At 51.8% G+C, this 22,825-nt stretch overlaps 2 protein-coding genes across 2 annotated transcripts in view; one reads left to right on the top strand and one right to left on the bottom strand.

Moving 5' to 3' along the window:
• Positions 1 to 22,825, top strand: part of POLR2A (RNA polymerase II subunit A) — a 143,566-nt gene that overhangs the window by 85,033 nt on the left and 35,708 nt on the right. The window contains exons 21-22 of the mRNA XM_085534227.1: positions 7,246 to 7,470; positions 21,681 to 21,927. Coding sequence (XP_085390353.1) covers positions 7,246 to 7,470; positions 21,681 to 21,927 — 472 coding nt within the window. The remainder of the gene's footprint in view (positions 1 to 7,245; positions 7,471 to 21,680; positions 21,928 to 22,825) is intronic.
• Positions 9,108 to 10,350, bottom strand: LOC146751534 (endogenous retrovirus group V member 2 Env polyprotein-like). The gene has a single exon (XM_085534216.1). The coding sequence runs from the start codon at positions 10,048 to 10,050 to the stop codon at positions 9,238 to 9,240; it is 813 nt and encodes a 270-aa protein (XP_085390342.1). The 5' UTR covers positions 10,051 to 10,350; the 3' UTR covers positions 9,108 to 9,237.

The raw sequence follows: 22,825 nt of genomic DNA on the forward strand, positions 1-22,825 counted from the left end.
GCGGGGAGGCCTTCGACTGGCTGCTGGGAGAGATCGAGTCCAAGTTCAACCAGGCCATTGTAAGGGGGGGATACATAGGGGATATGGGGTCATATATGGGGTATATGGGGTCAGGTTATGGGGATATGGGGTCATATATGGGGTATATGGGGTCAGGTTATGGGGATATGGGGGGATATGGGGTCAGATTACGGGTATATGGGGTCATATATGGGGTATATGGGGTCAGGTTATGGGGCTGTGGGGTCATATATGGGGTCAGATTATGGGGATATGAGATCATATTTGGGAGTATAGGTTCAGATTATGGGGGTATGGGGTCATATATGGGGGTATGGGGTCATATATGGGGTATATGGGGTCAGATTATGGGGATATGGGGTCATATATGGGGTATATGGGGTCAGATTATGGGGGTATGGGGTCATATATGGGGTATATGGGGTCATATTATGGGGATATGGGGTCATATTATGGGGGTATGGGGTCATATATGGGGGATATGGGGTCATATATGGGGTATATGGGGTCAGATTACGGGTATATGGGGTCAGATTATGGGGATATAGGGTCAGATTATGGGGGTATGGGATCATATATGGGGTATATGGGGTCAGGTTATGGGGCTGTGGCATCCCCATAGAGGATGGTGGAGGAGTTCAGGCTGAGCGGGGAGGCCTTCGACTGGCTGCTGGGCGAGATCGAGTCCAAGTTCAACCAGGCCATTGTAAGGGGGGGATACATAGGGGATATGGGGTCATATATGGGGTATATGGGGTCAGGTTATGGGGATATGGGGTCATATATGGGGTATATGGGGTCAGGTTATGGGGATATGGGGGGATATGGGGTCAGATTACGGGTATATGGGGTCATATATGGGGTATATGGGGTCAGGTTATGGGGCTGTGGGGTCATATATGGGGTCAGATTATGGGGATATGAGATCATATTTGGGAGTATAGGTTCAGATTATGGGGGTATGGGGTCATATATGGGGGTATGGGGTCATATATGGGGTATATGGGGTCAGATTATGGGGATATGGGGTCATATATGGGGTATATGGGGTCAGATTATGGGGGTATGGGGTCATATATGGGGTATATGGGGTCATATTATGGGGATATGGGGTCATATTATGGGGGTATGGGGTCATATATGGGGGATATGGGGTCATATATGGGGTATATGGGGTCAGATTACGGGTATATGGGGTCAGATTATGGGGATATAGGGTCAGATTATGGGGGTATGGGATCATATATGGGGTATATGGGGTCAGGTTATGGGGCTGTGGCATCCCCATAGAGGATGGTGGAGGAGTTCAGGCTGAGCGGGGAGGCCTTCGACTGGCTGCTGGGCGAGATCGAGTCCAAGTTCAACCAGGCCATTGTAAGGGGGGGATATATAGGGGATATGGGGTCATATATGGGGTATATGGGGTCATATATGGGGATATGGGGGGATATGGGGTCATATATGGGGGATATGGGGTCAGATTTGGGGGTATAGGGTCAGATCATGGGTATATGGGGTCTGGTTTGGAGCTATATGGGGGATATGGGGTCATATTTGGGGGTATATTGGGGATATGGGGTCAGATTTGGGGGTATATAGGGGATATGGGATCATATTTGGGGGATATAGGGTCAGATTATGGGGATATGGGGTCAGATTATGGGGGTATATGGTCAGATTATGGGGATATGGGGTCAGATCTGGGGATATGGGATCTGGTTTGGGGGTATATGGGGGATATGGGGTCTGATTTGAGAGATATAGGGTCATATATGGGGGATATGGGGTCTGATTTGAGAGATATAGGGTCATATATGGGGGATATGGGGTCAGATTTGGGGATATGGAGTCTCATTAGGGGTATATGGGGTCAGATTATGGGGATATGGGGTCAGATTTGGGGGTTTATAGGGGATATGGGATCATATTTGGGGGTATGGGATCAGGTTTGGGGGTATATGGGGTCAGATGATGGGGGACATGGGGGATATGGGGTCAGATTAGGGGGATATGGGGTCAGGTGATGGGGCTGTGGGGTCATATATGGGGTATATGGGGTCAGGTTATGGGGGTATGGGGTCAGATTATGGGGATATGGGGTCATATATGGGGTATATGGGGTCAGGTTATGGGGCTGTGGCATCCCCATAGAGGATGGTGGAGGAGTTCAGGCTGAGCGGGGAGGCCTTCGACTGGCTGCTGGGAGAGATCGAGTCCAAGTTCAACCAGGCCATTGTAAGGGGGGGATATATAGGGGATATGGGGTCATATATGGGGTATATGGGGTCATATATGGGGGTATGGGGTCTCATTAGGGGGATATGGGGTCAGATTTGGGGGTATAGGGTCAGATTAAGGGGATATGGGGTCAGATTTGGGGGTATATGGGGTCAGGTTATGGGGATAAGGGGGGATATGGGGTCAGATTACGGGTATATGGGGTCATATATGGGGTATATGGGGTCAGGTTATGGGGTATGGGGTCATATATGGGGTATATGGGGTCAGGTTATGGGGCTGTGGCATCCCCATAGAGGATGGTGGAGGAGTTCAGGCTGAGCGGGGAGGCCTTCGACTGGCTGCTGGGGGAGATCGAGTCCAAGTTCAACCAGGCCATTGTAAGGGGGGGATATAGGGGATATAGGGGTCCCTATAGAGGAGCAGGGGGGATATGGGGTCATATTATGGGGATATGGGGTATCATTAGGGGTATATGGGGTCAGATTTGGGGGTATATGGGGGATATGGGGTCAGATTATGGGCATATGGGGTCAGATTTGGGGATATAGGGGTATATGGGGTCAGATAGGGGAATATAGGGTCAGATTTGGGGTCTTGGGGTCCCACCCTATTAATACCCTATTAATACCCCATTACCCCCATTGATCCCAGGCTCACCCCGGTGAGATGGTGGGTGCGTTGGGGTATATGGGGTCAGATAGGGGTATATGGGGTCAGATAGGGGTATATAGGGTCAGATAGGGGTATATGGGGTATATAGGGTCAGATAGGGGTATATGTGATCCTATTAACCCCATTACCCCCATTGATCCCAGGCTCACCCTGGTGAGATGGTGGGTGCGTTGGGGTATATGGGGTCAGATAGGGGTATATGGGGGTATATAGGGTCAGATAGGGGAATATAGGGTCAGATAGGGGTATATGTGATCCTATTAACCCCATTACCCCCATTAAATCCAGGCTCACCCCGGTGAGATGGTGGGCGCGTTGGGGTATATGGGGTATATGGGGGTATATGGGGTCAGATAGGGGTATATAGGGTCTGATTATGGGGATATGGAGTGTGATTTGGGGTATATGGGATCAGATAGGGGAATATAGGGTCAGATTATGGGGATATAGGGTCAGATTATGGGGTTATGGGGTCTGGTTTGGGGGTATATGGGGTCAGATTAGGGGGATGTGGGGGGATATGGGGTCAGATTATGGGGATAGGGGGTCGGATAGGGGAATATGGGTTCAGATAGGGGAATATAGGGTCAGATTATGGGGTTATAGGGTCAGATAGGGGAATATAGGGTCAGGTTGGGGTATATAGGGTCTTATTTCATGGATATAGGGTAAGACTTGGGGGTTATGGGATCAGATTGGGGGTTATGGGTCAGATTTGGGGTATATGGGGTCCAGTTCCCCCTATTAATACCCCATTACCCCCATTGATCCCAGGCTCACCCCGGTGAGATGGTGGGTGCGTTGGGGTATATGGGGTCAGATAGGGGAATATAGGGTCAGATAGGGGTATATGGGGTATATGGGGTCAGATAGGGGTATATATGATCCTATTACCCCTATTAACCCCATTGTATCCAGGCTCACCCCGGTGAGATGGTGGGTGCGTTGGGGTATATAGGGTCAGATAGGGGTATATGGGGTCAGATAGGGGAATATAGGGTCGGATAGGGGAATATAGGGTCAGATAGGGGAATATAGGGTCGGATAGGGGAATATAGGGTCAGATAGGGGTATATGTGATCCTATTAACCCCATTAACCCCATTGATCCCAGGCTCACCCCGGTGAGATGGTGGGTGCGTTGGGGTATATGGGGTCAGATAGGGGTATATGGGGTCAGATAGGGGAATATGGGGGATATGGGGTCAGATTATGGGGATATGGGGTCAGATTGGGGGTATGGGGTCTCATTAGGGGTATATAGGGTCAGATAGGGTATATGTGATCCTATTAACCCCATTACCCCCATTGATCTCAGGCTCACCCCGGTGAGATGGTGGGTGCGTTGGGGTATATAGGGTCAGATAGGGGTATATGGGGGTATATAGGGTCAGATAGGGGTATATGGGGGTATATGGGGTCAGATAGGGGTATATAGGGTCAGATAGGGGTATATGGGGGTATATGGGGTCAGATAGGGGTATATAGGGTCAGATAGGGGTATATGGGGGTATATAGGGTCAGATAGGGTATATGTGACCCTATTACCCCCATTATCCAGGCTCACCCCGGTGAGATGGTGGGTGCGTTGGGGTATATGGGGTCAGATAGGGGTATATAGGGTATATGGGGTCAGATAGGGGTATATAGGGTCAGATAGGGGTATATAGGGTCAGATAGGTGACTATGTGATCCTATTAACCCCATTACCCCCATTATCCAGGCTCACCCCGGTGAGATGGTGGGCGCGTTGGGGTATATGGGGTCAGATAGGGGAATATAGGGTATATGGGGTCAGATAGGGGAATATAGGGTATATGGGGTCAGATAGGTGACTATGTGATCCTATTAACCCCATTAACCCCATTGATCCCTGGCTCACCCCGGTGAGATGGTGGGTGCGTTGGGGTATATGGGGTATATGGGGTCAGATTATGGGGTATATAGGGTCAGATAGGGGAATATGGGGTCAGATAGGGGTATATGGGGTCAGATAGGGTATATGTGATCCTATTAACCCCATTATCCAGGCTCACCCCGGTGAGATGGTGGGTGCGTTGGGGTATATGGGGTCAGATAGGGGTATATAGGGTCAGATAGGGTATATGTGATCCTATTAACCCCATTAACCCCATTGATTCCAGGCTCACCCCGGTGAGATGGTGGGTGCGTTGGGGAGATATGGGGTATATGGGGTCAGATTATGGGGATATGGGGTCAGATAGGGGAATATAGGGTCTGATTATGGGGATATGGAGTGTGATTTGGGGTATATGGGATCAGATAGGGGGATATAGGGTCAGATTATGGGGATATAGGGTCAGATTATGGGGTTATGGGGTCTGGTTTGGGGGTATATGGGGGGGGTATATGGGGTCAGATTAGGGGGATGTGGGGGGATATGGGGTCAGATTATGGGGATAGGGGGTCGGATAGGGGAATATGGGTTCAGATAGGGGAATATAGGGTCAGATTATGGGGTTATAGGGTCAGATAGGGGAATATAGGGTCAGGTTGGGGTATATAGGGTCTTATTTCATGGATATAGGGTAAGACTTGGGGGTTATGGGATCAGATTGGGGGTTATGGGTCAGATTTGGGGTATATGGGGTCCAGTTCCCCCTATTAACCCCATTACCCCCATTGATCCCAGGCTCACCCCGGTGAGATGGTGGGTGCGTTGGGGTATATGGGGTCAGATAGGGGAATATAGGGTCAGATGATGGGGATATGGGGTCAGATAGGGGAATATAGGGTCAGATAGGGGTATATAGGGGTATATAGGGTCAGATAGGGGTATATAGGGTCAGATAGGGGTATATGTGATCCTATTAACCCCATTACCCCCATTGATCCCAGGCTCACCCCGATGAGATGGTGGGTGCGTTGGGGTATATGGGGTCAGATAGGGGTATATGGGGGTATATAGGGTCAGATAGGGGTATATAGGGTCGGATAGGGGAATATAGGGTCAGATAGGGATATATGTGATCCTATTAACCCCATTACCCCCATTGATCCCAGGCTCACCCCGGTGAGATGGTGGGTGCGTTGGGGTATATGGGGTCAGATAGGGGTATATAGGGTATATGGGGTCAGATAGGGGTATATGGGGTATATGGGGTCAGATAGGGGTATATATGATCCTATTACCCCTATTAACCCCATTGTATCCAGGCTCACCCCGGTGAGATGGTGGGTGCGTTGGGGTATATAGGGTCAGATAGGGGTATATGGGGTCAGATAGGGGAATATAGGGTCGGATAGGGGAATATAGGGTCAGATAGGGGAATATAGGGTCGGATAGGGGAATATAGGGTCAGATAGGGGTATATGTGATCCTATTAACCCCATTAACCCCATTGATCCCAGGCTCACCCCGGTGAGATGGTGGGTGTGTTGGGGTATATGGGGTCAGATAGGGGTATATGGGGTCAGATAGGGGAATATGGGGGATATGGGGTCAGATTATGGGGATATGGGGTCAGATTGGGGGTATGGGGTCTCATTAGGGGTATATAGGGTCAGATAGGGTATATGTGATCCTATTAACCCCATTACCCCCATTGATCCCAGGCTCACCCCAGTGAGATGGTGGGTGCGTTGGGGTATATGGGGTATATAGGGGTATATGGGGTATATGGGGTCAGATAGGGGTATATGTGATCCTATTACCCCCATTATCCAGGCTCACCCCGGTGAGATGGTGGGTGCGTTGGGGTATATGGGGTCAGATAGGGGAATACAGGGTCAGATATGGGTATATAGGGTCAGATAGGGGTATATGGGGTATATAGGGTCAGATAGGGGTATATGTGATCCTATTAACCCCATTACCCCCATTATCCAGGCTCACCCCGGTGAGATGGTGGGTGCGTTGGGGTATATGGGGTCAGATAGGGGTATATGGGGGTATATAGGGTCAGATAGGGGTATATGGGGTCAGATAGGGGTATATGGGGGTATATAGGGTCAGATAGGGGTATATAGGGTCAGATATGGGGTATATGGGGTCAGATAGGGGTATATGTGACCCCATTACCCCCATTATCCAGGCTCACCCCGGTGAGATGGTGGGCGCATTGGGGTATATGGGGTCAGATAGGGGATATATGTGATCCTATTAACCCCATTATCCAGGCTCACCCCGGTGAGATGGTGGGCGCATTGGGGTATATGGGGTCAGATAGGGGATATATGTGATCCTATTAACCCCATTATCCAGGCTCACCCCGGTGAGATGGTGGGCGCGTTGGGGTATATAGGGTCAGATAGGGGATATATGTGATCCTATTACCCCCATTAAATCCAGGCTCACCCCGGTGAGATGGTGGGCGCATTGGCCGCTCAGTCCCTTGGTGAACCCGCCACCCAGATGACGCTGAACACGTTCCATTACGCCGGGGTGTCGGCCAAGAACGTCACCCTGGGGGTGCCCAGACTCAAAGAACTCATCAATATCTCCAAAAAACCCAAAACCCCGTCGCTCACCGTGTTCCTGCTGGGGCAGAGCGCAAGGGACGCAGAGAGAGCAAAGGTAATGTAGGGTATGGGCTCTTATGGGGTCCTATGGGGGTCCTAGGTCTTATGGTGGCCCTATGGGGGTCCTATGAGAGTCTTATTGGGGTCCTATGTCTTCTTATGGGGTCCTATGGTGGTCCTATGGGGGTCCTATGTCCTATGGTGGCCCTATGGGGGTCCTATAGGGGTCCTAGGTCTTATGGGGCCATGTGGGTCCTATGGGGGCCCTATAGGAGTCCTATGGGTCCTATGGTGGTCCTATAGTGGGGCCATGGGGGTCCTATGCTGGTCCTATGGTGGTCCTAGGTCTTATGGTGACCCTATGGTGGCCCTATGGGAGTCCTATGTCCTATGAGGGTCCTATAGGGGTCCTATGGGGGTCCTAGGTCTTATGGGGGTCCTATGGGGGTCCTATGTCCTATGAGGGTTCTATGAGAGTCTTATGGTGGCCCTATGGTGGTCCTATGTCCTATGAGGGTCCTATGGGGGTCCTATGTCTTATGGTAGCCCTATGGTGGCCCTATAGGGGTCCTATGGGGGTCCTATGTCCTATGGCGGCCCTATAGGGGTCCTATAGGGGTCCTAGGTCTTATGGGGCCATGGGGGTCCTATGGTGGTCCCATAGTGGTCCTATAGTGGGGCCATGGGGGTCCTAGGTCTTATGGTGGTCCTATGGGGGTCCTATAGGGGTCCTATGTCTTATGATGACCCTGTGGTGGCCCTATAGTGGCCCTATGGGGGTCCTGTGGGGGTCTTATGGGGGTCCTGTGGGGGTCCTATGTCCTATGGTGGTCCTATGGTGACCCTATGGGGGTCCTATGTCCTATGAGGGTCCTATGGTGGCCCTATGGTGGTCCTATGTCCTATGAGGGTCCTATGGGGGTCCTATGTCCTTGTGGTAGCCCTATGGTGGCCCTATAGGGGTCCTGTGAGGGTCCTATGGGGTTCTATGTCCTATGAGGGTCCTATAGGGGTCCTATGGGGGTCCTGTGTCTTTGTGGCCCTATGGTGGCCCTATGGTGGCCCTATGGTGGTCCTATGGGGGTCCTATGTCCTATGAGGGTCCTATAGGGGTCCTATGGGGGTCCTATGTCCTTGTGGTAGCCCTATGGTGGCCCTATAGGGGTCCTGTGGGGGTCTTATGGGGGTGACTTGCGGAATCAAACTCTATAATCCAGAGATGGGTTATAAAGCAGGTATGTTTATTCCAGCGTTGCGCAGCGCCGGGTGCAAGGGGGATAGCTCCTCCAAACTTGCACACCGTAAAGAGAAAAGTGTGTTACAGATATAGGTTAAGCTAATACGTAATCAATAGTCTCCTCCTCAGTTTGATTACATATTCATTACATTCCCTATGGCCCCATTCCCCGCAACCCCATTCCCTCATTCCCCCTGACCCCATTCCCCGCGACCCTTGCCGATGTTTTGGGGTGAAATTCTTCTTCTGTTTTCTTCTTGGTGTTATCTGCTGGTATCGTTCTCCCATGTCAGCATCATCTTGCCCGGGGGTATCTAATCCTTCTTCTTGTCAGAGGTCTCTGGACAGTTTCTTCTTATCTTTATTGCCCTCTTCTCTGGTTTTCTTTTGACTAAGTGTCTGCAATTCCCCTTTTCCCTGCCCTTTTAAATGTAAACTATCTACAGTTACCCTTTGTCTTGGTTTTTGTGAAGTTCCCCTTTCCCTTTCTATAGCAAAGTGTTACCTTACCACCATTTTGAGGCTTTGCTCACTCTTCAATTCCCCCCTTTTCTTTAATCTAGCAGGCTTTTACCTGCTAGATTCTTAATGGGTCTCAAAATAGGCTCCGCTCTCTACCTTTTGTCTCAGCTCATGTCTCTTCCAAACCTCGTATTCCCTTCCGGTACCTTGGTACAAGCACATAGAGCACTTTACTACAATACAGGTAAAACTTATTAACAGCACCAAGATGGCTATAATGATTCCGACCAAAAAGAGCTGTTTTACCCATCCTAAATTTGGTAACCAGCTAGTGAGTGTATCCCACAATCCTTTTTCCCAACCTATGTTATCCTGACTTGCCTTGTGCAACACCTTTGTTTGTTCCCAAATTTTCCTCAAGTCGGTTTCAATTCTTAGATCTTTGTTTAGGTACACACAGCAGCTCTGATTTATTATTGTGCATACCCCCCCTTCTTTGGCTGTTAATATATCCAGTGCCATCCTGTTTTGAATCACCACCTTGGATAAGGAGGATACCTCTTCTTGGATTGCTCGCAATGCATCTGTTGTGGCATTTTCTACTATTTCTAAAGTAGCTGAGATATTCACAATTGCCTGTTCTAGTTGTGTCACCCCTAGAGATGGAATGAGAATTCTTAAGAAGCTATGAAAGCCTGTGCTGTGCACTAAGGGATTGTATGTGCGCCTAGTTCGAATCCAGGGAGTTCTTAACAGTCCTCGTGGGGTGTCTTCGTGTACTGTAGTTTGAGGTACCAAATATCCTACAGTACATGTCCCTGTCCAATTTATAGGTAATGCTTTTCGAGCATGCCCATCCCCACACAGCCACCAATACCCATTTGGTAATTTACATGGCTTGGGCATCTTTTCTTGATAGGCAAATGATGTAGCCATCCTTGCAATTCCGAGAATATTCTTATCTGAGACCCAGTATGATGCCTCATCTGTTCTAGGGTCGCATCCCGTGCCTTGTGCCCATTTCCCAATTCTAACAATCCCTGTTACTATTCCTGAATTCCCATATTCCCAACTACACCCTATGCCCGTTAAGTTTCGCCATCCCACCCCCACCCCCTTATCAAATTTTCTATCTACAAAGATTGACCTAGTAGAATCTAAGATTAGCAACTCAAACCTAGGACCTTTCTGTGGTTTGTCTTGTTTGTCTTCTAGACCAAACTTACATTTCCCATATTTCCACCCAGCTTGGAATTGTCCAGTTTAGTGTTGCCACCCCATACATAGGCACTCTTCCCTCTCCTCTAGGGAGGGCCGTGCATATCCAGCAAGATTTATTGAAAGCCTGGCCAATTTTCTCAGTCATTTTCAGGTAGCTGTTCCCATGCCAGGCTACGACTGTTGTCACGGTCATGCTAAAAATTACCAAGCTGTTATACATGTTTTTGGATTTTGATCTTCAGTGGTCCTTCCTCTTTCACCGTCCAATGTTGTCTGGGAGCTTTCTTCAGGCGGGTGTGGTGTATCCAAGGTGTCAGTCCTTTCACCTTTGCTGCTGTGTGGGTGGTCAGGAGCACTTGGGGGATATGGGGGGATATAGGGGGGATATGGGGGGATATAGGGGGGGTATGGGGGGATATGGGGAATATGGGGGGATATAGGGGGGATATGGGGGGATATAGGGGGATATGAGGGATATGGGGGGATATGGGGGGGATATGGGGGATATGGGGGGATTGCGAGGGGATATGGGGGGATATAGGGGATATGGGGGGATTGCGAGGGGATATGGGGGGATATAGGGGATATGGGGGGATATGGGGGATATGGGGGGGATATGGAGGATATAGGGAGATACAGGGGGATATGGGGGGAATATGGGGGGGATATGGGGGGATATGGGGGAGGATATGGGGGGATATGGGGGGAATATGGGGGGATATAGGGGGGATATGGGGGGATATGGGGAATATGGGGGGATATAGGGGGGATATGGGGGGATATAGGGGGATATGAGGGATATGGGGGGATATGGGGGGGATATGGGGGATATGGGGGGATTGCGAGGGGATATGGGGGGATATAGGGGATATGTGGGGGGATATAGGGGGATATGAGGGATATGGGGGGATATGGGGGGGATATGGGGGATATGGGGGGATTGCGAGGGGATATGGGGGGATATAGGGGATATGGGGGGATATAGGGGATATGGGGGGATATGGGGGGGATATGGGGGGATATGGGGGGATATGGGGGATATGGGGGGGATATGGGGGGATATGGGGGGATATGGGGGATATGGGGGGGATATGGGGGGATATGGGGGGAATATGGGGGGATATAGGGGGGATATGGGGGGATATGGGGAATATGGGGGGATATAGGGGGGATATGGGGGGATATAGGGGGATATGAGGGATATGGGGGGATATGGGGGGGATATGGGGGATATGGGGGGATTGCGAGGGGATATGGGGGGATATAGGGGATATGGGGGGATATAGGGGATATGGGGGGATATGGGGGATATGGGGGGGATATGGGGGGGATATGGGGGGATATGGGGGATATGGGGGGGATATGGGGGATATGGGGGGATTGCGAGGGGATATGGGGGGATATAGGGGATATGGGGGGAATATGGGGGGATATAGGGGGGATATGGGGAATATGGGGGGATATAGGGGGGATATGGGGGGATATAGGGGGATATGAGGGATATGGGGGGATATAGGGGGGATATGGGGGGATATAGGGGGATATGAGGGATATGGGGGGATATGGGGGGGATATGGGGGATATGGGGGGATTGCGAGGGGATATGGGGGGGATATGGGGGGATATGGGGGGAATATGGGGGGGATATAGGGGGGATATGGGGGGATATGGGGAATATGGGGGGATATAGGGGGGATATGGGGGGATATAGGGGGATATGAGGGATATGGGGGGATATGGGGGGGATAAGGGGGGGATATGGGGGGGATATGGGGGGATATGGGGGGATATGGGGGGGATATGGGGGGATATGGGGGATATGGGGGGATATGGGGGGGATATGGGGGGAATATGGGGGGATATAGGGGGGATATGGGGGGATATGGGGAATATGGGGGGATATGGGGGGGATATGGGGGATATGGGGGGATTGCGAGGGGATATGGGGGGATATAGGGGATATGGGGGGATATGGGGGATATGGGGGGGATATGGAGGATATAGGGAGATACAGGGGGATATGGGGGGAATATGGGGGGGATATGGGGGGATATGGGGGGGATATGGGGGGAATATGGGGGGATATGGGGGGATATGGGGAATATGGGGGGATATAGGGGGGATATAGGGGGATATGAGGGATATGGGGGGATATGGGGGGGATATGGGGGATATGGGGGGATTGCGAGGGGATATGGGGGGATATGGGGGGATATAGGGGATATGGGGGGATATGGGGGATATGGGGGGGATATGGAGGATATAGGGAGATACAGGGGGATATGGGGGGAATATGGGGGGGATATGGGGGGATATGGGGGATATGGGGGGGATATGGGGGGATATGGGGGGGATATAGGGGGATATGGGGGGGATATGGGGGGATATGGGGGATATGGGGGGATATGGGGAATATGGGGGGATATAGGGGGGATATGGGGGGATATGGGGGGGATATGGGGGGATATGGGGGATATGGGGGGGATATGGGGGGATATGGGGGGATATGGGGGGGATATGGGGGGAATATGGGGGGATATAGGGGGGATATAGGGGGATATGGGGGGGATATGGGGGGATATGGGGGATATGGGGGGATATGGGGGGGATATGGGGGGAATATGGGGGGATATAGGGGGGATATGGGGGGATATGGGGAATATGGGGGGATATAGGGGGGATATGGGGGGATATAGGGGGATATGAGGGATATGGGGGGATATGGGGGGGATATGGGGGATATGGGGGGATTGCGAGGGGATATGGGGGGATATAGGGGATATGGGGGGATATAGGGGATATGGGGGGATATGGGGGGATATGGGGGGATATGGGGGGGATATGGGGGGATATGGGGGGATATGGGGGATATGGGGGGATATGGGGGGGATATAGGGGGATATGGGGGGGATATGGGGGGATATGGGGGATATGGGGGGATATGGGGGAGGATATGGGGGGATATGGGGGGAATATGGGGGGATATAGGGGGGATATGGGGGGATATAGGGGGATATGAGGGATATGGGGGGATATGGGGGGGATATGGGGGATATGGGGGGATTGCGAGGGGATATGGGGGGATATAGGGGGGATATGGGGGGATATGGGGGATATGGGGGGGATATAGGGGGATATGGGGGGGATATGGGGGGGATATGGGGGATATGGGGGGGATATGGGGGGATATGGGGGGGATATAGGGGGATATGGGGGGGATATGGGGGGATATGGGGGATATGGGGGGATATGGGGGGGATATGGGGGGAATATGGGGGGATATAGGGGGGATATGGGGGGATATGGGGAATATGGGGGGATATAGGGGGGATATGGGGGGATATAGGGGGATATGAGGGATATGGGGGGATATGGGGGGGATATGGGGGATATGGGGGGATTGCGAGGGGATATGGGGGGATATAGGGGATATGGGGGGATATAGGGGATATGGGGGGATATGGGGGATATGGGGGGGATATGGAGGATATAGGGAGATACAGGGGGATATGGGGGGAATATGGGGGGGATATGGGGGGATATGGGGGATATGGGGGAGGATATGGGGGGATATGGGGGATATGGGGGGTTCCAGAGGTGAATCTGAGAGGGATTTAACATAAACATAGTCACCTGGTAGTATATTATGCACTGGGCTATCTAGGCCCCGTGCCCTGGCCCCAAGTACTGTTTTTTCAATTTTCTTTAGTTGCTTTGTCAGATTTACCATGTATTCATTCAATACTTCTTCCCCAGTTTGCATAGAGATTCCCTTTTGTACAGGGTAAGGCCTCCCATAAAGGATTTCGAATGGGCAATTCCGGGCAATTATTCTTTGGGCTAAATATTTATGCAGTGCCTCCACTCCCCAATGAGTTTTTCTGCGTGTGAAGTTCCCCTTTCCCTTTCTATAGCAAAGTGTTACCTTACCACCATTTTGAGGCTTTGCTCACTCTTCAGGGTCCTATGTCCTATGAGGGTCCTATGGGGGCCCTATGTCCTATGAGGGTCCTATGGGGGTCCTATGGGGGTCCTATGTCCTATGAGGGTCCTATGGGGGCCCTATGTCCTATGAGGGTCCTATGGGGGTCCTATGGGGGTCCTATGTCCTATGAGGGTCCTTTGGGGGACCTATTGGGGTCTTATGGGGGACCTATGGGGGTTCTATGGGGGTCCTATGGGGGTCCTATGTCTTATGGTGGCCCTATGGGGGTCCTATAGTGGTCTTATGGTGGTCTTATGGGGGTCCTATGGTGGCCCTATGTCCTTGTGGTGGCCCTGTGGGGGTCCTATGGGGGTTCTATGTCCTATGAGGGTCCTATGGGGGTCTTATGGGTGTCCTATGGTGGTCCTATGGGGGTCCTATGTCCTATGAGGGTCCTATAGGGGTCCTGTGGGGGTCCTATGGGGATCCTATGTCCTATAGTGGTCCTATGGTGGTCCTAGGTCTTATGGTGACTCTATGGTGGCCCTATGGGGGTCCTGTGGGGGTCCTATAGGGGTCCTATGTCCTATAGGGGTCCTATGTCTTATGGTGGCCCTATGAGGGTCTTACAGGGGTCCTAGGTCTTATGGTGACCCTATAGTGGCCCTATGGGGGTCCTATGTCCATGGGGTCCTATGGGGGTTCTGTGTCCATGGGGTCCTGTGGGGGTCCTATGGGGGTCCTAGGTCTGATGGTGGTCCTATGGGGGTCCTATGGTGGCCCTATGGTGGGGCCATGGGGGTCCTATGGGGGTCCTATGTCCTATGAGGGTCCTATGGGGTCCTATAGGGGTCCTAGGTCTTATGGGGGTCCTTTGGGGGACCTATGGGGGTCTTATGGGGGACCTATGGGGGTTCTATGGGGGTCCTATGGGGGTCCTATGTCTTATGGTGGCCCTATGGGGGTCCTATAGTGGTCTTATGGTGGTCTTATGGGGGTCCTATGGTGGCCCTATGTCCTTGTGGTGGCCCTGTGGGGGTCCTATGGGGGTTCTATGTCCTATGAGGGTCCTATGGGGGTCTTATGGGTGTCCTATGGTGGTCCTATGGGGGTCCTATGTCCTATGAGGGTCCTATAGGGGTCCTGTGGGGGTCCTATGGGGATCCTATGTCCTATAGTGGTCCTATGGTGGTCCTAGGTCTTATGGTGACTCTATGGTGGCCCTATGGGGGTCCTGTGGGGGTCCTATAGGGGTCCTATGTCCTATAGGGGTCCTATGTCCTATAGGGGTCCTATGTCTTATGGTGGCCCTATGAGGGTCTTACAGGGGTCCTAGGTCTTATGGTGACCCTATAGTGGCCCTATGGGGGTCCTATGTCCATGGGGTCCTATGGGGGTTCTGTGTCCATGGGGTCCTGTGGGGGTCCTATGGGGGTCCTAGGTCTGATGGTGGTCCTATGGGGGTCCTATGGTGGCCCTATGGTGGGGCCATGGGGGTCCTATGGGGGTCCTATGTCCTATGAGGGTCCTATGGGGTCCTATAGGGGTCCTAGGTCTTATGGGGGTCCTATGGGGATCCTATGGGGGTCCTATGGTGGTCCCATAGTGGTCCTATAGTGGGGCCATGGGGGTCCTATGGGGGTCCTGTGTCTTTGTGGCCCTATGGTGGTCCTATGGTGGCCCTATGGGGGTCCTATGTCCTATGGTGGCCCTATGGTGGTCCTATAGGGGTCCTATGTCCTATGGGGGTCTTATGGGGGTCCTATGGTGGTCCTATGGGAGTCCTGTGTCCTATGAGGGTCCTATAGGGGTCCTATAGGGGTCCTAGGTCTTATGGTGGTCCTATGGGGGTCCCATGGGTCCTATGGTGGCCCTATGTCCTTGTGGTAGCCCTATGGTGGCCCTATGGGGGTTCTATGTCCTATGAGGGTCCTATAGGGGTCCTGTGGGGGTCCTGTAGGGGTCCTAGGTCTTATGGAGCCATGGGGGTCCTATGGGTCCTATGGTGGTCCTATAGTGGGGCCATGGGGGTCTTATGGGGGTCCTATGGGGGTCCTGTGTCCTGTGGTGGCCCTATGGGGTCCTATAGGGGTCCTAGGTCTTACAGGGCCATGGGGGTCCTATGGGTCCAATAGTGGTCCTATATTGGGGCCATGGGGGTCCTATGGGGGTCCCATGTCCTATGAGGGTCCTATGGGGGTCCTGTGGGGGTCCTATGTCTTTGTGGCCCTATGGTGGTCCTATGGGGGTCCTATGTCCTATGGTGGCCCTATGGGGGTCCTATAGGGGTCCTGTGTCCTATGAGGGTCCTATGGGGGTCTTACGGGGGTCCTATGGTGGTCCCTATGGGAGTCCTATGTCCTATGGGGGTCCTATAGGGGTCCTATAGGGGTCCTAGGTCTTATGGTGGTCCTATGGTGGCCCTATGGGGGTCCCATGGGTCCTATGGTGGCCCTATGGGGGTCCTGTGGGGGTCCTATGTCCTATGGGGGCCTTATGGGGGTCCCATGGGGGTCCTATGTCCTTGGGCCCCATAACTCCATATAATTAACCCCTTCCTCCCCTATAGGACATCCTGTGCCGCCTGGAGCACACCACCCTCCTCATGGCCCTTTATAACCCCATAGAGCTCCCATATAACCCCTTTCTGGCCCCATAACTCCCATATAACCCCATAGACCTCCCATATAACCCCTTTCTGACCCCATAGACCTCCCATATAACCCCATAGACCTCCCATATAACCCCATAGACCTCCCATATGACCCCATCTAACCCCATAGACCTCCCATATAACCCCATATAACCCCATAGACCTCCCATATAACCCCATAGCTCCATATAACCCCATAGAGCTCCCATCTAACCCCATAGACCTCCCATATAACCCCATAGCTCCATCTAACCCCATAGAGCTCCCATATAACCCCATAGACCTCCCATCTAACCCCTTTCTGGCCCCATAGCCCCATATAAACCCCATAGACCTCCCATATAACCCCATAGACCTCCCATATGACCCCATATAACCCCATAGACCTCCCATATAATCCCATAGACCTCCCATATGACCCCATCTAACCCCATAGACCTCCCATATAACCCCATAGACCTCCCATATGACCCCATATAACCCCATAGACCTCCCATATAACCCCATAGAGCTCCCATATAACCCCTTTCTGGCCCCATAACTCCCATATAACCCCATAGATCTCCCATATAACCCCATAGAGCTCCCATATAACCCCATAGACCTCCCATATGACCCCATCTAACCCCATAGACCTCCCATATAATCCCATAATTCCCATCTAACCCCATAGACCCCCCTATTAACCCCTTCCTCCCCCCACAGGACATCATCTGGCCCCATATGTTTATATGGCTGCCCCTTTCTGGCCCCATATCTTTATATGACTGCCCCTTTCTGGCCCCATAACTCCATATAACCCCATAGATCTCCCATCTAACCCCATAGACCTCCCATATAACCCCATCTAACCCCATAGACCTCCCATATAACCCCTTTCTGGCCCCATAACTCCATCTAACCCCATAGACCTCCCATCTAACCCCATAGACCTCCCATATAACCCCATAGACCTCCCATATAACCCCATAGACCTCCCATATAACCCCATATAACCCCATAGACCTCCCATATAACCCCATAGAGCTCCCATATAACCCCATCTAACCCCATAGACCTCCCATCTAACCCCATAAACCCCCATATAACCCCATCTAACCCCATAGACCTCCCATATAACCCCATATAACCCCATAGACCCCCATTAACCCTTTCCTTGCCCCATAGGACATCCTGTGCCGCCTGGAGCACACCACCCTTCCTCCCCCCCACATAAGTCCATATAACCCCATATAACCCCATATAACCCCACAGACCTCCCATATAACCCCATAGACCTCCCATATAACCCCATAGACCTCCCATATAACCCCATAGACCTCCCATATAACCCCTTTCTGGCCCCATAACTCCCATATAACCCCATAGATCTCCCATATAACCCCATAGACCTCCCATATAACCCCTTTCTGGCCCCATAACTCCCATATAACCCCATAGATCTCCCATATAACCCCATAGACCTCCCATATAACCCCATAGAGCTCCCATATAACCCCATATAACCCCATAGAGCTCCCATATAACCCCATATAACCCCATAGACCTCCCATATAACCCCATAGAGCTCCCATATAACCCCATATAACCCCATAGACCTCCCATATGACCCCATAGAACCCCATAGACCTCCCATATAACCCCATAGACCTCCCATATAACCCCATAGACCTCCCATATGACCCCATCTAACCCCATATACCTCCCATATAACCCCATAGAGCTCCCATATAACCCCATAGAGCTCCCATATAACCCCTTTCTGGCCCCATAACTCCATCTAACCCTATAGATCTCCCATCTAACCCCATAACTCCATCTAACCCCATAGACCTCTCATATAACCCCTTTCTGGCCCCATATCTTTATATGGCCACCCCTTTCTGGCCCCATATACCCCCCCATTAACCCCTTCCTCCCCACATTAACCCCCTCCCCTCCCTATTAACCCCTTCCTCCCCACGGCCCCACATCCTTCTGGCCCCATAACTCCCCCACATCTTCCTGCCCCTTTCTGGCCCCATATCTTTATATGGCCGCCCCTTTCTGGCCCCATAACCCCATATACCCCCCATTAACCCCTTCCTCCCCCTATATAGGGCATCCTGTGCCGCCTGGAGCACACCACCATCCTTATGACCCTTTATAACCCCATAGACCTCCCATATAACCCCATAGAGCTCCCATATAACCCCATATAACCCCATAGACCTCCCATATAACCCCATAGACCTCCCATCTAACCCCATCTAACCCCATAGACCTCCCATATAACCCCATAGAGCTCCCATATAACCCCATATAACCCCATAGACCTCCCATATGACCCCATAGAACCCCATAGACCTCCCATATAACCCCATAGACCTCCCATATAACCCCATAGACCTCCCATATGACCCCATCTAACCCCATAGACCTCCCATCTAACCACATCTAACCCCATAGACCTCCCATCTAACCCCATAGACCTCCCATATAACCCCATATAACCCCATAGACCTCCCATCTAACCCCATATAACCCCCATCTAACCCCATCTAACCCCATAGACCTCCCATATAACCCCATATAACCCCATAGACCTCCCATATAACCCCTTTCTGGACCCATAACTCCATCTAACCCCATAGATCTCCCATATAACCCCATAGACCTCCCATATAACCCCATCTAACCCCATAGACCTCCCATATAACCCCATAGACCTCCCATATAACCCCATAGAGCTCCCATATAACCCCATAGACCTCCCATATAACCCCATAGACCTCCCATATAACCCCTTTCTGGCCCCATAACTCCCATATAACCCCATAGACCTCCCATCTAACCCCATAGAGCTCCCTATTAACCCCTTCCTCCCCACAACCAGGACTCCATACAACCTCATAGACCCCCATTGACCCCCTACCCTTCCCATATAACCCCATAGAACCCCATATTAACCCCTTCCTCCCCCTATATAGGACATCCTGTGCCGCCTGGAGCACACCACCATCATTATGATCCTTTATAACCCCATAGACCCCCATATAACCCCATAGACCTCCCATATAACCCCATCTAACCCCATAGACCTCCCATATAACCCCCAAGACCTCCCATATAACCCCTTTCTGGCCCCATAGCCCCATATACACCCATAGACCTCCCATATAACCCCATATAACCCCATAGACCTCCCATATAACCCCATAGACCTCCCATATAACCCCATAGACCTCCCATATGACCCCTTTCTGGACCCATAACTCCATCTAACCCCATAGATCTCCCATATAACCCCATAGACCTCCCATATAACCCCATCTAACCCCATAGACCTCCCATATAACCCCATAGACCTCCCATATAACCCCATCTAACCCCATAGACCTCCCATATAACCCCATATAACCCCATAAACCTCCCATCTAACCCCATATAACCCCATATACCCCCCATATAACCCCTTCCTCCCCCTATATAGGACATCCTGTGCCGCCTGGAGCACACCACCCTTCCTCCCCACCCCATAACTCCCATCTAACCCCATAGACCTCCCATCTAACCCCATAGACCTCCCATATAACCCCATAGACCTCCCATATAACCCCTTTCTGGCCCCATAGCGCCATCTAACCCCATAGACCCCCATTAACCCTTTCCTTGCCCCATAGGACATCCTGTGCCGCCTGGAGCACACCACCATCCTTATGACCCTTTATAACCCCATAGCTCCATATAACCCCATAGCCCTCCCTATTAACCCCTTCCTCCCCATGGCCCCACATCCTCCTGCCCCTTTCTGGCCCCATAACTCCCATCTAACCCCATAGACCTCCCATATAACCCCTTTCTGGCCCCATAGCCCCATATAACCCCATAGACCTCCCATCTAACCCCATCTAACCCCATAGACCTCCCATATAACCCCATAGACCTCCCATATAACCCCTTTCTGGCCCCATAACTCCCATATAACCCCATAGACCTCCCATATGACCCCATAGAGCTCCCATATAACCCCATAACTCCCATATAACCCCATAGATCTCCCATATAACCCCATAGATCTCCCATATAACCCCATAGACCTCCCATATGACCCCATATAACCCCATAGACCTCCCATCTAACCCCATAGACCTCCCATATAACCCCATATAACCCCATAGACCTCCCATCTAACCCCATAGCTCCATATAACCCCATAGACCTCCCATATAACCCCATAGACCTCCCATATAACCCCATAGACCTCCCATATAACCCCTTTCTGGCCCCATAACTCCCATATAACCCCATAGAGCTCCCATATAACCCCATAGAGCTCCCATATAACCCCATATAACCCCATAGACCTCCCATATAACCCCATAGATCTCCCATATAACCCCATAGACCTCCCATATAACCCCATATAACCCCATAGACCTCCCATCTAACCCCATAGCTCCATATAACCCCATAGAGCTCCTATCTAACCCCATATACCCCCCATTAACCCCTTCCTCCCCCCATAGGACATCGTCTGGCCCCATAACTCCATATAACCCCATAAACTTCCCATATAACCCCTTTCTGGCCCCATAACCCCATAGACCCCCCATATAACCCCTTCCTCCCCCATAGGACATCCTGTGCCGCCTGGAGCACACCACCCTTCCTCCCCACCTCATAACTCCCATATAACCCCATAGAGCTCCCATATAACCCCATAGACCTCCCATATGACCCCATATAACCCCATAGACCCCCATTAACCCTTTCCTTGCCCCATAGGACATCCTGTGCCGCCTGGAGCACACCACCCTTCGCAAGGTGACAGCCAACACAGCCATCTATTACGACCCCAACCCGCAGAGCACGGTGGTGGCCGAGGACCAGGAGTGGGTCAATGTCTATTACGAGATGCCCGACTTCGACGTGAGCCGCATCTCACCCTGGTTATTGAGGATCGAATTGGATCGGAAACACATGACGGACAGAAAGCTGACCATGGAGCAGATAGCTGAGAAGATCAATGCGGGTGGGTGCAATAAAGGGGGATATGGGGGTCCTGGGGGCTATTAAGGGGTCCTAAGTGACCTTAAGGGGGTTATTAGGGGGTCCTGGGTGCCATTAAGGGGGTTATGGGGGTTTGGGGGGCTTCTTAGGGGTCCTGGGTGCATTTAAGGGGGTCCTGGGTTACCTTAAGGGGGTTATTAGGGGGTCCTGGGTGCCATTAAGGGGGTTATTAGGGGTCCTGGGTGCTCTTAAGGGGGTCCTGGATTACCTTAAGGGGGTCCTGGGTGCCATTAAGGGGGTCCTGGGTTACCTTAGGGGGGTTATTAGGGGTCCTGGGTGCCATTAAGGGGGTTATTAGGGGTCCTGGGTGCCATTAATGGGGTTATTAGGGGGTCCTGGGTGCCATTAAGGGGGTCATGGGTGCCATTAATGGGGTTATTAGGGGGTCCTGGGTGCCATTAAGGGGGTCATGGGTGCCATTAATGGGGTTATTAGGGGGTCCTGGGTGCCATTAAGGGGGTCATGGGTGCCACTAATGGGGTTATTAGGGGTCCTGGGTGCCATTAAGGGGCTTATTAGGGGTCCTGAGTGCCATTAATGGGTCCTGGGTGCTCTTAAGGGGGTCCTGGGTTACCTTAAGGGGGTTATTAGGGGTCCTGGGTGCCATTAAGGGGGTCCTGGGTGCCATTAAGGGGGTTACTAGGGGGTCCTGGGGGATATTGAGGGGTCCTGAGTGTCATTATGGGGGTTATTAGGGGTCCTGGGTGCCATTAAGCTGACCATGGAGCAGATAGCTGAGAAGATCAATGCGGGTGGGTGCAATATGGGGGGATATGGGGGTTATTAGGGGGGTTATTAGGGGTCCTGGATGACCTTAAGGGGGTCCTGGGTGCCATTAAGCTGACCATGGAGCAGATAGC

This window comes from Coturnix japonica, unplaced genomic scaffold (assembly GCF_054131305.1).
Source record: "Coturnix japonica strain WE unplaced genomic scaffold, WE-NBRP24 Scf079, whole genome shotgun sequence".
Lineage (NCBI taxonomy): Eukaryota > Metazoa > Chordata > Aves > Galliformes > Phasianidae > Coturnix > Coturnix japonica.